Here is a 14,609-nt window from a genome sequence, read left to right as displayed (position 1 = left end):
TACAGGATAGTATCATCTCCTACCAGAGTTACAGCCCTGCCTCAAGTTGTGAAACTTAAGGCAATCTCCCTACTATATACCATGCTTTCAATTTTTAAACCCCCTTTTTATTTGTTCCTCTATTCAGCCTTTGGCTTTCAGGGAGTTTTCTGAACTGTGCCAACTGGAGAACTGCTTGTCATTTTCCCTAAAGCTGCTTTATAAATGCAGGTAGGCACTTAAAGGGTCAGACCCCAGTACTTCATATGTTCATGGCCTGGTACTTCATGTGTGAACATTTTCTCAGAGGTAGTTCCTGAGACCTACATGAGATGAGATTCTCTCACCAACTGAGAGCACTAACAGTAGTGATTGGAGAAGTGCCTGATGATCAGTTTTTCTGGTGCATCCGTTTACCTTAGCAGCAGCCACCCCAGCACACAGCTGGAGTAGATGCAGCCAGCAGGAAGTGATTTGCAGGGCTGTGGGCACATCCCCTTGCAGATGGGTACTTGGGCACTTGTAACAAGAAATATTACTCTGAAGTGAAGAGATAGAAGTCTGTTTTTCAGATCTGATACTGGAGTTTGCACTCACCTCTTGCTGCTGAGCATTTTTGCTGTGTTGCTTACGAATGTTGGAATTTGTTTTTACACAAGGTTGGCCTAAGCTCAAGAGGAGTTTTGTATTAAATATATTTTCACCAGCTTTGTTGTCTGTTTGCTTATTTTGTAGGCTGAATTAATGTATTGTTTTTAACTTGTGAGGCACGTCCTGCTTATTTATTCAAATGTGTGAGGGGAGCTAATGGGAATGAGGTGATGAATTCCTCTTACGACCTAGCTTGTGCAAGGTCTGTTGGAAGATGTTTCTGTTGATTATTGTTTAATGCTGATTGTTTTTGCATTTTAAGCATCTCAAGGAAGTACTAATATGCCTTCTCAATTATATACCTTATATGTCTAATTAAGTGAAGTACTATTTCAAGTTTTATAAATTATCTTCAGCCCATTTGGCTTTTCTGTATGCAATTTCTTACCTATTCTGAACATGAAATTGTGTTGAGGCCTTAGTGATGGCATACCATGGCTACTGAATTTACTTTTGCTTTTCCAGCTGCTTTTTTGCCCTAGGCGTTAACGGCCTTTCATTGGAAAAGTCTTTGGCAACAAATTCCAGAGTCAGTTCCAAAGGGTGAGCTTAAGAAACCAACTATTCAAATTAGGTTTTTTAGGCTGAATTTATGCATGTTGATTAGTGTAATTCATAGTGAGTAAATAGTGACTGATGAAGGGATCATGAGAGATCTGAAGAGCTTATGAACAAATTTTAGATTTTGTTAGCTATAGAAAAGGTAAGACTGTGTTCTTTAATTGAGGATCAATGGTATGAAAGGATGAAAATCAGTATTAGAGGTTTCTTTTTTGTTTCTTTTATTTTTTTAATAACACGATCCATGCCTTTTTTTCTTCCCTTAAAGAAACAAGGATGTGGTAAAATATTTGTTAAATCAAGGAGCTGATGTCAATCTTCGAGCGAAAAATGGATACACAGCTTTTGACCTGATAATGCTGCTGAATGATCCAGGTATGCTATTTCAAAGAGCATGGAGCAAATGTACCATATAAACAGATAAACAAAGCATCCAATGTAGAAAATGCATTAAAATTGCTAGCAAGTATCCCATGACGTCTGGGCTGGACTGAATAAAAAAGGATACTGACTGAAAGTGGTGGGGTTTCAGTTAATTGGTTAGATGAGTATAAACATTTGTGAAATAACAGATTTTGTGAATTCTTTTTTCTTTTGAAGAAGCTCCAAAATGTGGTGTTTGTGTCACTGGAGTCAGTTCAGTGGCATTTGACTGTGATGGCCCAGGTATCCTGTAGTACAGAGCTAATAACTGAAGCTAGAAATTTCGACTCAGTAAATAGCAGTAAAGGGACAGGACAAAGAAAGTGCAATCAGAACAAAACTAGTCAAGTGCTGTCTGCACCTCCCACTAGGTCTGTAAAGGCTGAAAATAAATTGCACTGCAGGGTTCAAGTTGTTTTTCTGAGAGTGCTTTAGAAAAAAGCAGCATGTTTTGGGGAGACTTCAATGAAACATATTTAGTGTTTATTGTAATTTGTTTAGCTTACACAATTTGTTACTGTTAATTTTGCCTTGTACTTGAATTGCTTTATTTGAAGCCAAAAAATAACTACTGATAGAATTAATGTTGGGGTTTTTTCTCTGTATTACTCATTATGATATGTTTGGTCACTAGCAGATACCTTTTCTTGGTCAAAAGTAGATCACTAATAGTATGAAGTTTTAGAAAATAAATACAATTAATTATTTTATAAATAACTTCTTGTAGGACAGAAGTCCTACAGTAGTTTGTAGTTTGTCTTATTACCTGTTTCGTATGTACACATAAGTGGGCTAGTTCTGTCTGCCCTTCTTAAAGCCTTTCCTAACTTTTATATAAAATACAGATTTACAGAATTTTTTTTTGCTTTTCTGTCCTCATCTCATGCTCATTCTTTTTCCTTCCTCTTGCTGTCATTTTTTTCTTACTTTTTTTGTCCAGCTTTTTTCTTACCATGTCTTTTCAGTCCCTTCATTGTCCAGGCTGAACTTCTCCTTTCCCTTTGGGATTTAATTTTAAGCTTCTTTTCTGCAACCTATGCTTGAAGGAAGAATATTCATTTTTCTCTGCTCTCTTCTGTGTCAGGTGAGAAAAGGGAGCATCACACTGTCATTCTTAATTTCTACAAAGTGCAAGAGGAGGCAGTTCACTTGGTCACACGTGACTGATTCCAACTGAATAGCATGCTTGTTTATGTTGATAAGTACCTTTAGGGAGATGATGGTAAGACTACAGCCCACTGTGTGGGGAGAAACTGTGGGAAATCTAGGTCAAGAAAACAGGTTTTTGGGATTCATCAACTTTAGAAGGCAGATCAGTTACTACTTACATGGGATTAATGTAAGCATATCAGTCATAATTTGGGAAAGTAAAAGAGACAAAATATTATCTTAATTTGTTTTCTTTTAGACACAGAGCTTGTACGATTACTGGCATCAGCATGCATGCAAATAGACAAAGACAAGAATAAACTGAACAGCAAATCATCTTTGCCTTGTTCCAGAAGTAGGCAATCGTTAAATGTCCCAATGTTGCCAGATGACAAAGGAGGTCTAAAGGTGAATATATTCACTCCTAATAAATAAACAATGCATAGTTTCCTTTAAAGTGTGAAGCAGAGAAAGTCATTGCTAAGAAGTACTTGGATGTAATCTGGAACTGATTTATTTGTGTTTGTGTGTCACTAGTTCCTCATTGACAATGCTTCCTGCTTATATGAAATGTAGCATGCGTTCACCTTTCTTTTTGTCAGATGGCAGGCAAAGGGAAGACTTTTAAGGAAGAGTTTGAATCAAAGCATTTCAATGCCTAGAAATAGATATCATAATTAAGTTGTAGAAGGTCCTGTATTCATAAATTTGGTACTGAATTTCCATTATAATCTTAATTTTAAATCTACCCTTAAAATCCAAATGTACTCCAATTTTAGTTGACTATTTTTATAGTCACTGCTATTTTTTTTTTGTTTTTTTGAAATTGCAGTGGATGTGTTCTGGGGATTTTCGTAGCATCTCCCAGCTTAGTGAGAAACTGCCTATTTGTATGTATGTAGGGATAGCAGCAGTAGTTCTTTTGTTTTACTTTTATGGTGCTTAGTAGACTCTAGAAAGAAGGATAATGTAGGAAGGAAACTAAAGCTCTGGTAATATACTTGAAAATACTCCTGGGACTCTTGTCTACCTCTAGGACCTAGGGCGGATTTCATTTCAATCATAAATGGAAACACTCTATTTGCATTTAAAATTAGGAGGATCACAGCAGAGATTTTAATATGAAGAGTGGAAGAATGTGCATTTCAGGCTCATATGTCCTCTGGCATGCTTTATCCTTAACTTGAAATTGGCTGTAGTCCAGTAGGGAACAATATCAGTTTAGGGTGGACCTTTTTAAGAATGCTGTTATTTAGATGGGAGATTATCAGAACAGCTTTTGGCTTTCTGGAATATAGATCAACAACAGGTCAAATTGCAACTCAAGCAGTGTTATGATGCAAAGGTTTGAATTAGGGTCATAAAAGATTATGAAATTAAATTTTAGAAAAAGTATAGGATTTGCTGAAGGTGTACACGTGGGTACTGACACAAATTTAATGTTTTTATGTGGGAAATGTTTAAGTATTCAGTGTCAAAACTTCCAAGTATTTCAGTGTTTAAAACTTAAGTCTTAATTGAGCACTTTTTCAGCAGAAATTGTCTTCTGCATTGTTCTCTGATATATACATAGACTGAAAGCAAATGTGACTCTGTCTTCCATCACTGCTTAATGCTTAATTAACTGTTCTGTCTGACCACAAATATGTTACTCATCTTACTCTCATTAAAAATGTTCAGAGAGGGTTAAAATGAGCTTTTTAAATTGGCTAGAGGGATGTTATCAAATTAATCTCTCTTTGGATCAGCATGTGAAGAGAGTACTGAAGGGAGGGCCCTCTCCTAGGTTTTGTAGCAACAGGGCTTCCGTGTGGACCATTAATCTGTGCTGAGCCATGACTGTAAAGACACTTATTTTGACTCATCCAGTACATAAATTTTCTGTCTAGATCAATGCAAATGCAGAACGTGGAGTCTAAAGAAGCATGGAAATGTAAAAATGAGAGAGAACTCAAGAGGTTCATCTGTCTTTATATAAGGAGACAGAATGAACCTGCCAAGAGCATCTTTAATGGAAGTTTCTGTTCTCTCTTCCTTCAATGTGGTGAAGATCTCTTGGTCCCATAGTCTTTGTCAGCACCCTCTTCCACTGCATGTCACTTCTTGTGGTCACAATGTTTTTCCCCTGATGTAATCTGTATCTCTCTTGCTGTGTATTAGGTTGATCGAATCTTGTTCAGTGGCCACCTTCATTTTTATAAGAACCACATAAATAAATCTTGGGTTTTTTCCTCTAGACTAAACAAAAACAATGCATTCATATTTCCTTGTTTTGTAAACTTCTTGCTATTTCTCATTTGTCTGTATCTGTCAAGGTGAGGGATCTAAAACAAGTTACGAGATTCCAACTAGGGTCTCAGTGTCATGTATTGGTATATAAAACCTACTTGCAGAGTTTGTTTCATGCTGCTACCAGAGAAATTCACCTTTTTTTGCAGCAGTAGGTCACTGCATCCATAGGTTGTGGTATGTTATGACTTCTTTTTCCTTTAGTACAAGTGCTTTGCTACTTAGTATTTTTTTTTGTATTTGTACACTTGATGATTTCTTCTTCCATGTCAGCTTTCCCCCCACTGAATCATGTCAAAATGTCCATTTTTAAATTTAGACTATCTAAGCTGCTTATGAAACTGTAGAGTCTTCCACAGACTATGCAAAGTTATGTTATTTTTTGTTGTTGCTGTAGTTACTGGACGTTTCCAAGCTCCCCTTTTGCTCCACGAAGTACATCCTCCTGAGTCGAGATAAAATTTTTGGTAATTTGTGTCTTAATGCTTTTTTTGACTATGGTGTTTTCCCTATATTAATTTTACTTGAATTATGTTTTCCTCAGTGTTTGATGAATGTTACATGGAATAGTGATAAAAGATTTATGAAAGTCAAGCACTGTTACAGTATTTCCTCCCCTCTGCCCAACTGACCTGTTATTCTGTCAGAGAGAGAGATTGATTTGATGGGATTTCTTCTCAACAAACCCCTGCTAGCAGCCTCTTACAAGCTATGATTATGTACAAAGTTTTTTTCAATGATATGCTTTCAAGTTAAACTTTTTGATCAGTAAATTTTCAGATTTCCTTTTTTGGGTTAAGAGTGGTTATGTGTTTGTCTTTTGCTTAATTTCTGTGACTTCCATCCTCTAAACTTTGAGTTTATCTTGAAGACAATCAATATTTGTTCAGAAGTCATGTTGTCTATAATTACTCTAGGGTGATTTTAATCAGTCTAATCTGGTTTTAATTTGTGTAAACTCATTTAAATATTCTTATTCTGTTAAACAAATAGACATATTTTCATATCTTCCTTCTGTTAATGGTATTCATATCAAAACATCCAATCACAAGTGAGCTACTTTTGAGGTTTAAAAACCCAAACTGTCTTCCAGTGTCTCCTGTTTGATCACTTTTTTCATTAACTAGGAGACTTTTTATTTTGTTGCTTGTTTCTTTTATTTGTAATTTAGGCATAATACAGGCCATTGTTCCTTTACCTACCATTATGTAGTGGATAATCGTGGTCTTATTCTTAACCCCTTTCATCCAGAACTAACTGCTTTGTTTCTCAACATTTTGTGGACTTGAAAACAAAGCTGTGCCTTTTCTATACACAAAAAATTTATTTCCTATCTATTTGTGTTTCTTCAGCAAGTTATGCTCTCAAAGTCCATGTTAGAGCAGTGTGAATTATCACATTGGTTTTTTTTTATTATACTTGTTTGAGGGCAGAGATTTCCAGTTCTTCCTCTTACTGTTTTCATCCTTAATATTGTTACAAGAGGCAGTACCATTTTTCTGTTCTTTGATACAATTACCTTCTCTTACTGCTTCTAGATTTCAACATTTTGACAGACACTTTTTTTAATCACAATTTTTTTTTTTTTTTAACTTGACTGCTTCAGTCTGGTTTAAAGCCCTTTGTTCCAACTTGTGTACACGTGTGACATGGTAGGGTATGTGGAGAAGCCAAAACTTTCTGCAGCAGCAGGCCAGAATCTACAGATCTCAGAGCACCGTACTGTGGAAACCTGATGATAATGAAAGCAGAGATCTACTGTCATTCCTTTCTTATTGGGGAGCGGTGGTTTTTTAATATGGTAACATAGTGGCTGTACTTGCTCCGTTTTGGGTTAGTTTGTGGTGTGAGCCTATGATAACAAAGCAGAAGCACCATGAAGAAGAGCAACGAAGATGACAGGAACTTGAAAGTGTTCTTTGTTAGAGAACCAAGCTAGCTTCAGTGAACAAAGTCAAACCACATTGTGCAAGTGGTCTCTTTTGTAAGGTCATTATACTGTGTGCTAAAGCTAGATGGATTTTTTTTGCCCTTTCAGTTCCTTTTGGGAGGTGAATAAATGCTGAACTATTGTTGTTTTCTGGGAACTATTTGTCTTTCTTGCCTATTTCCATCGGGTCTTTGTTGCTAAAAGTAATGTAAATCTTTATTAGTTATGACTCCAAAGGTCTGAGAACTCCATCCATTATTAATGCTTTGTGCAGATTTAAAATCTTTTTAATGATCATCTGCTAGAGGAGTTGATTCAAAGGGAATAAGTTTACAGTTTATGTTACTTACTTGCACTGTATGACAATTGGGAAGACATATATCAGTAAGCAGTTGAAATATGTTAAAATGCCAGGGACAAAGGGGAATATGTGTAGTAAAAAAAATGGCTAATAAAAAACTTGTGTTACCTGGCTTGGACATCACATAAAGCTGCCTTGATGAAGTATCATCACTTTTACAGGACACTTTTTTTTTTTTTTTTTTCCCAGAAGGGGAAAAAGCAGCTTTAATAAGAAGTTATCAGAAGTTATTTATAATCAGACTTCCTTACCTACAAGTGATGCAGTCCTTAATGCAGATTGCATAGGTCTCTGTAATACAGCCTTTAGGTCTTGTGTAGTCTAGAGAAATGTTATGCTAAATACTTGAAATATCTTGCACTGTCTGCATGTAGAAATGTATAAATCTGTACATACTTGGATAAATTTTATTTTAAGCAAAGGGAGTCTTTCTATTTAACAGTTTCCATGTATGTGATACTTGTATGGATGGAGCTTGTAGGTGCGGTATTCCTAAGGTTTGTGGTGTTTCCACTCCTGATATTTCCTTGCCTTGCTCTTCCTCAGTTTATAGTCCTTCCAGTCTGTTAGGATGTAAGTTATCTATATAGCAGCACTGTATGGATTGTGGATCTTAGGTTTAACAGAAATACTGTCAGAATGTCTCAAGACGGCTCCCAAACCGAAAGGGCTAGGAAGGCAGAACTTCACTGGCTTACAGACTACCTTAGGACCTCTTTAAATGGCCAGGAAACTTAGGGGCTGGGTGCTTTCCTGTGTCCGTAACTGCCTCAATATTCACTGAATCTGTTTCAGCTGTACCTTGGATTTTTCAGTGAAAGAACTCTTTCACTTAGCTACTGATTTTGAAAATGTTAAGAAGCAGCTTTCATGCAGATTGGATAAGCTTCTATACGTGCCTCTAAAAAGCAAAAATATACCTGCAAGTTCATTGATGTCAAAGGGTGTACGAATGGATGGTGAAACTGGAAGTTAAAGAGAAGATTAAATGTTTTCAATGTTGCTGTAAAACAATTGGAATTGCCCTAATACTTTTATCTAGTTTATCTTTCCAGGTAGTATGGAAAAATATCATAAGGCATTACCAGGTGAAAAATAAGGAAAGATAATAATCTTATGCATAAAAATTATGAAGGGTTTTGTTGATAATAATTGCAAGCCACTTTAACATTGCTTTTGTAGTTTCTCTCAAGAACTCTTTGCTAGATTTATCACTACTGTAAAGATTACTTAATTGTGCATTTTCTTTCCTCTTTTCTTTTTCTTTTAGTTGGAACTAAATTGTTGTGTCTTCTTATCAATCTAGTCCTGGTGGAGCAGGATGTCCAATCGATTCCGCAAGCTGAAGTTAACTCAGACGTTGCGCCATGGATTTCCTTCCAATCAGTTTGTGCCTTTTCCTGATGAGCCTGAACCACCATTAAATTCCACCTTAAAAGTAGTTTCACAGAGTGATATGGACACCTCTCGAAACCTTGATGCTGCTACAGCTTGGATCACAAATAACAAATCTAGTGGTAAAGCCAGGGTTATCTTGAAGGAAGTGAGCTCTTGTGGGATGGTCAAGATAGTACTATTTGTAATTTATTCATTTAGCTTTTATTTAGGTTAATATGAGCGAAAAGTACTGTGTTTATAGTATAAAAAGAGATGCTTGTACTCCTGACTTGATCATGCTAAATGCTGAGTGCAGCAACGTTTCAGTAGGAAAATGCTAATATAACCATGTTCTGTAAAAAGTACAATTAAATTGGACATCTCAAAAGTTAGTATCTTTGATAAACAACTTTATGTAATGAAAACCCATTTATTTAAACAAATAGTTCTGAGAAGAAAGAGAGATTGGAAAAGCCCAAATTATAAAGCTCATGTACTGAAGTCATACAGCTCTTCATGCAAAACCTCCACAGTCTGTGATGTGAAATAAGATTATTGGCTTAACTTCAATTTAGGTACATGACAGTGTCACTGGAAATTGTGGTTCTATGTGCTTATTTAGGGTAAAAAAGTTGAGTGTTTGAATACAGTAAGCCATTCTTGAGAAGAAAAGTAGGAGCAATAAACAATAAAGCATTATTTATATATTTTTCAGGTGTAAACACTGAAAAAGGAGGAAAGGATGATGAATTACTGACAACCATGGTATGTCGTAGTGTTCTTGGTGTGTTCAGCCCAATTCAGAAAGTTATGCAACTCCCTGAATTTTGAGGTTTTAAATAATTTTACCTCCTATTCAGATTACCATTAGAAAGAGTTATGTGTTGATAGTCACTGGACAGGAACTGGCAGGCTGTGATACATCAGAAGTTCTTAGACTGAGAAGTACTGGAAGTAGTATGGTATGGAAACTGTTGACAAGCACTGACATTTTTTCAAGACTTAGTAATATCTTAATATGATTAGCAATGAATTAGTAAAATAGCTCGAACAGATACTTAGTTGCTGACAAGCAGTATGCTGTGAAGAAAACATGGATGGAACATGGTACAATGTAAAAGTAAGAAATCACTAGAAGAAGCAACTGTGTGTTTACTTGAAGATATTTCTTTGTATTATTCTGTTTCTTTTTTTTTTGTTATGCTGTAGCTTTAAATTTCCCTATGCTGTAATCAGTGGAGATGTTAAATTTGACTGGTTATCCTTTATGTTCTTTTTTTAAGATTGATTCACTTTTGATGTGACTGACTGACAGAACTCCAAATCAGTTTTGCTGGTTTTTTTTGGTTTTTTTCTGGAAAACACGTACAGTAGGCAGTTAGTTGGTATTTCTAGGTGTCTCGTCTGGGAATGCAGAGGGGACTACCTTGTTATTTCTTTGGAAACGAAGCACTGACATTCCCGTTGAAATAAATTTCAAGTAAGATTCAGCCCAATGAAGGGCCACTTTCTGCCACTTAATGAACTGTATTTGTTGTATTAAATGTAAGAGCATACTGACAGGTGCCAGAATGTCCATTATATTCTCTCTATTACTGTTTTCTGTATCTTCACAAATACTACATTTGTATCTCAGTTCTGTTTTATTTGATTAAAATTGCACTTCTCTCCATTTAATTGAACTTAAAATTTTGAAATTACCTAATCCTCTCACAGTAGTCTTTCTTAAGAAGAGGCTCTCTTCCTTTTCCCTCTCTTTGTTTCCCTCCCTCAGTTGAGAAGCAGTGCTCCGTTTACCAGGCTGCCCAGCGATAAGCTCAAAGCAGTGATACCACCTTTCTTACCACCCTCAAGCTTTGAGCTTTGGAATTCTGACCGAACGCGACCCAGCAAAGATGGCAAAGCTGAACAGATGAGAACTGCCTGGCCACAGAGAGCCATCAAGCATGATTTTAACAGCAGTGGGAACTCTGATATAGTAAGCAAACAAAATGTCTACAAAAATACAGTGTGTTATGTCCGTGCCATACTGACTGGTGAGCTGTACTGTATTTCTGTTTAGAAATTACTGAAGCTCTCTGTTTCAGTAATGATTTGTCCTTCAAAGCTCGACTGTTTAGGAAAATACAGTCCTCTGTGCCAGGAACACAAATGAAACAAAAGTGTTTTATGAAATCAAACCAGTTGTTTGCTGTTAAGCTAGAATAAAGTCGAGCCCTAAGGAATTCACTGCAAACTGCTCAAGTGGCTGATGGTTCCACCTATATATATTTTAGTCACCAAAGTAGGTGCAGTCATTGGAGTGTGGTGGAAACTGCTCTGATTCAGAAGAAGACTAGAGGCAGAAGAAAAGAACGAAAATTTATCTGTTTTTAGAAACTCAGAGTAGGGGAAGAAGTATCAGAGACAGAAATACTATAGACATTACATTCTGAAAAAATAATAATAAAACTGTAGCACTTAGTGATCAAGTGGGCTTGAAGGCATACCAGCCTTGAAGTGCAAATACTGTAAAAAAGGGAAAAAAACTTAATAAGTTCTGTTTTTTAATAGAAGAAGCTTGCCTGATTCTACAAAACACAAAAGTAAAATAGCTGGTTTGTCTTGAGATGGGAAGCAAAATAACATTGACCACTTTTTCCTTTGTAATTAGTAGAAAAAAATGATAAGTACTTACTCCCTGACTTTAGATGCTCGCCAAGTGTAGAGAAGAGTTTATTTAAGTGGTTGAGAACTGTGTTTCATGTCAGTCCTAGAAGTGGCACAGTGAAGACATTTTAGAAGGAATTTTTTTTTCTGTCATCCTTTTTAAGGTGAAAGATAGCTTAATATCAGTAGAGGTGATTTAGATGGAATAAGCTGAGGTATTGGAAGGGAAGTAATAGATCACAGGAAGGTTCATCATCCTTAAAAAAAATGATTTTGTTAACATAAGTGAATAATTGGCACCTGTACGTAAAGTGAAGAGCTGGGAAAGTAGGTAGGACTAGCCATTGATCCTTTTGTGGGGAATGGTAGGTTTTGCTGAGAAGTAGAGACACAGTTGACAGTGACTGGTGGTGTAAAAAAAAAAAAGAGTTGAAGGAGGATGTGGATGGGGCTGAGGATTTGGCTAGCGTGTAGCTAGGTCATGAGTGTTTCAGTTAACAATAGTCAATAAGATGGTGCAATGACATGTTTAGATTGAAGGGGATATGAATGTACAACTGGAGGAGAGAAAGTTCATGTCACTTGTTAGTAATATGTAAATGTTGATATGTAAAAAGTAAGTGGTACCTATTTTGTAAGACAAGAGAAGCAAAACCAGATTTCTGCAGGAAAAACATTTCCTGTGTGATAATTTGTTTTCTTCCACTGCTCATAGTATTGTGTATATTGTATCTTAGGTGAATCATATATGCTCATTTTCTATTTGCCAAAGGTAATGGAAAGGTAATACCTTTTATAGAATCACAGAATCATAGAGTGGTGAGGGGTTTGAAGAGGAAAAAAATCATCTAGTCCAAGCCCCTGCTCAAGCAGATCCACCTAGATCAGCTCACTCAGGAACGCATCCAGGCGGGCTTTGAAAACATCCAGAGAAGGAGGCTCTGCATCCTCCCTGGGCAGCCTGTGCCAGGGCTCCATTACCTGAACAATAAATAAGTTTTTCCTTGTGTTTAAGTGGAACTTTTTGTGTTCCAGCTTTTGTCCATTACCCCTTGTCCTGTCGCTGGATACTACAGAAAAAAGTGTTGCCCCATCCCCTTGACATACACTTTTTAAATACTTGGCGTTAATGAGGTCCCTCTTCAGTCTCCTCTTCTCTAGACTAAACAGCCCCAGTTTCCGGCAGCCTTTGCTCACAAGTCACCTGATGATCTTGGTGACCCTATGCTGGACTCTCCAGCACTTCCCTGTCCCTCTTGAGCTGAGGAGCCCAGAACTGGACACAGGACTCCAGATGAGGCTTCACCAGGGCAGAGTAGAGGGGGAGAAGAACCTCCCTTGACCTGCTGGCCACCCTCTTCTTGATGCATCCCAAGATGCCGTTGGCCGCCTTGGCCACGAGGGCACATTGCTGGCTCATGTTCAGTTTATTGTCACCCAGGACTCCCAGGTCTCTCTCTGCAGAGCTGCTCGCCAACAGGTCAATCCCTAGCCTGTACTGGTGCATGGGGTTGTTCCTTCCCAGGTGCACTTGTCCTTGTTGAACCTCATGAGGTTCCTGTCTGCCCAGTTCTCAAGCTGGTTGAGATCCCACTGAATGGCAGCACAGATTTATGGTGTAGTTTCTTTTGTTGAATATATATATTAAATGTATATTTATATAAATATACACTCAGTGTATCTTTCTGATTAACATGTGATTGTTTAAGATAACCCTTTTTTCTTCAGTGGAGTTTTCAGAGCTTATGATGAATACCGTAGCAGCTGAAATTTTATCTTTGTTTTGCCCAAACAAGAAAGATGAAAATGATTTTTATTTTGTTTTCCAGATATCTGTTAACAAAGGTACTAGACCAGTCAAATTACCAACATTTCCAAGAAGACCTGCATCTCCTTCAAATTCCAGCAACTTCAACCATTCTCCCCATTCTTCTGGTGGATCCAATAACATTGCAGGAATTAATAGACATGGTGGAGAAATGCATAACAGATCAGGTATCATGCTGGTTTTATTTTTAATAAGAAATTAATTTTTATTTGAATCAGCTAAAAAAATAGTGTTTTGATGATGGTAGAAGATACTAAAACTTTTCTGAGGGCTCCTACTATATAAGCAAAACTTGTATGAACAAAAACTATACATTTGTTGGAACAGGATTGGACTTTGGACACCTACATAAGGAAACAAAAGGCTGCTTTCTGTTACAGAAGTCTCATAGTTTAGCTCCTGTCTCAGAAAGAACATGTTGATTTCATTGAGTCCACACTTCATGGATCAGGTGAACGCTTGTTGTTTGCAACACGTTTCCTAGAGCTGTGTCTTAACTACGTTGCTAGCTTTTTATTTGAAAGAAAAACTGGTTTTCAATTAAAAAGAAAGCTTCAAGCATTCAGTCTGTCAGCTGTAAGGGCAATATTGCTGAAGCAGCTTGTAAGACCTATATCCAAGAGTATGAAAGTCAGCTCAATGTGTTTATAGACAAGTATGGTCTGTTTCTTCTCCTGCGGTGTTCCCCTTCCTGAAAGCTACTGAGTAGGTCTGAATGTTACAATTCTCTCTTACTTCACCTAGTCAGTTTTTAAAAGAAAGTGGTTGGTGGAGAGAGGTGAATTGAGAATTAAAAAAGACTTTAAAATGTTGATTTTCTTGACTCTGTTTTTATTTTATTTTTATTCTTTTAGGTGGCAGTGCAGATAATGTTTTGTCTCAGATTGCAGCCCAAAGAAGAAAAGCAGCAGGCTTACCTGAGCAGAAACCCAGCCAACGGCATAGTCCGGTTCAGTCAACTCCTTCATCCACTCTGTCTGATTTGCAGTGTGCTCAAATTGTTGGCAATGGACATGTAAAGGTACAGGGAAATGTAAATTTTTGTGCTTCCAAACTGGATAATTTCAACAGATCATGTCTCACTCATGCATAGTTAATAAATATCACAGCCTAAAATGAATACATGCCTATTACAGTAGTGGAAACTTTTCAGCTCCATAAATATTCCTTTTAATTACATGTCTACAAAAGATCAAAACTAATAATAAAACTTGATTTTGCTTTATTATTAATTTCACTGTATTTTAAAAATAGTAAATATAATAGTTGATTTTAGGGTAGATTTTCACTGGTTTCTCTGTTTTGGTTTCTCATTTCTTTCTATGGCCCTGATTGATTCCAGTGTTTTATGTTAGTTATTCCTGAGCTTTAATCTGAAGTGGTGTAACTAGTTTCCCTCTAAAAGCACCAGG

General features: G+C 36.8%; 1 protein-coding gene across 5 annotated transcripts in view; it reads left to right on the top strand.

Moving 5' to 3' along the window:
* ANKS6 (ankyrin repeat and sterile alpha motif domain containing 6) overlaps positions 1 to 14,609 on the top strand; it is a 43,631-nt gene that overhangs the window by 14,227 nt on the left and 14,795 nt on the right. For all 5 annotated transcript variants that reach the window (XR_009818654.1, XR_009818655.1, XR_009818656.1 and 2 more), the window contains exons 5-11: positions 1,460 to 1,566; positions 3,023 to 3,171; positions 8,650 to 8,860; positions 9,436 to 9,485; positions 10,495 to 10,698; positions 13,199 to 13,364; positions 14,052 to 14,218. Coding sequence is in view for 2 of the 5 variants with exons in the window: in XM_061995500.1 (XP_061851484.1) it covers positions 1,460 to 1,566; positions 3,023 to 3,171; positions 8,650 to 8,860; positions 9,436 to 9,485; positions 10,495 to 10,698; positions 13,199 to 13,364; positions 14,052 to 14,218 (1,054 nt within the window). In the remaining 3 variants the exon portion in view is untranslated. The remainder of the gene's footprint in view (positions 1 to 1,459; positions 1,567 to 3,022; positions 3,172 to 8,649; positions 8,861 to 9,435; positions 9,486 to 10,494; positions 10,699 to 13,198; positions 13,365 to 14,051; positions 14,219 to 14,609) is intronic.

The sequence above is a fragment of the Colius striatus genome, chromosome 4 (assembly GCF_028858725.1).
Source record: "Colius striatus isolate bColStr4 chromosome 4, bColStr4.1.hap1, whole genome shotgun sequence".
NCBI classification, from domain to species: domain Eukaryota; kingdom Metazoa; phylum Chordata; class Aves; order Coliiformes; family Coliidae; genus Colius; species Colius striatus.
Note: the sequence above shows the minus strand (reverse complement) of the source record. Positions and strands in the feature narration are given on the sequence as shown.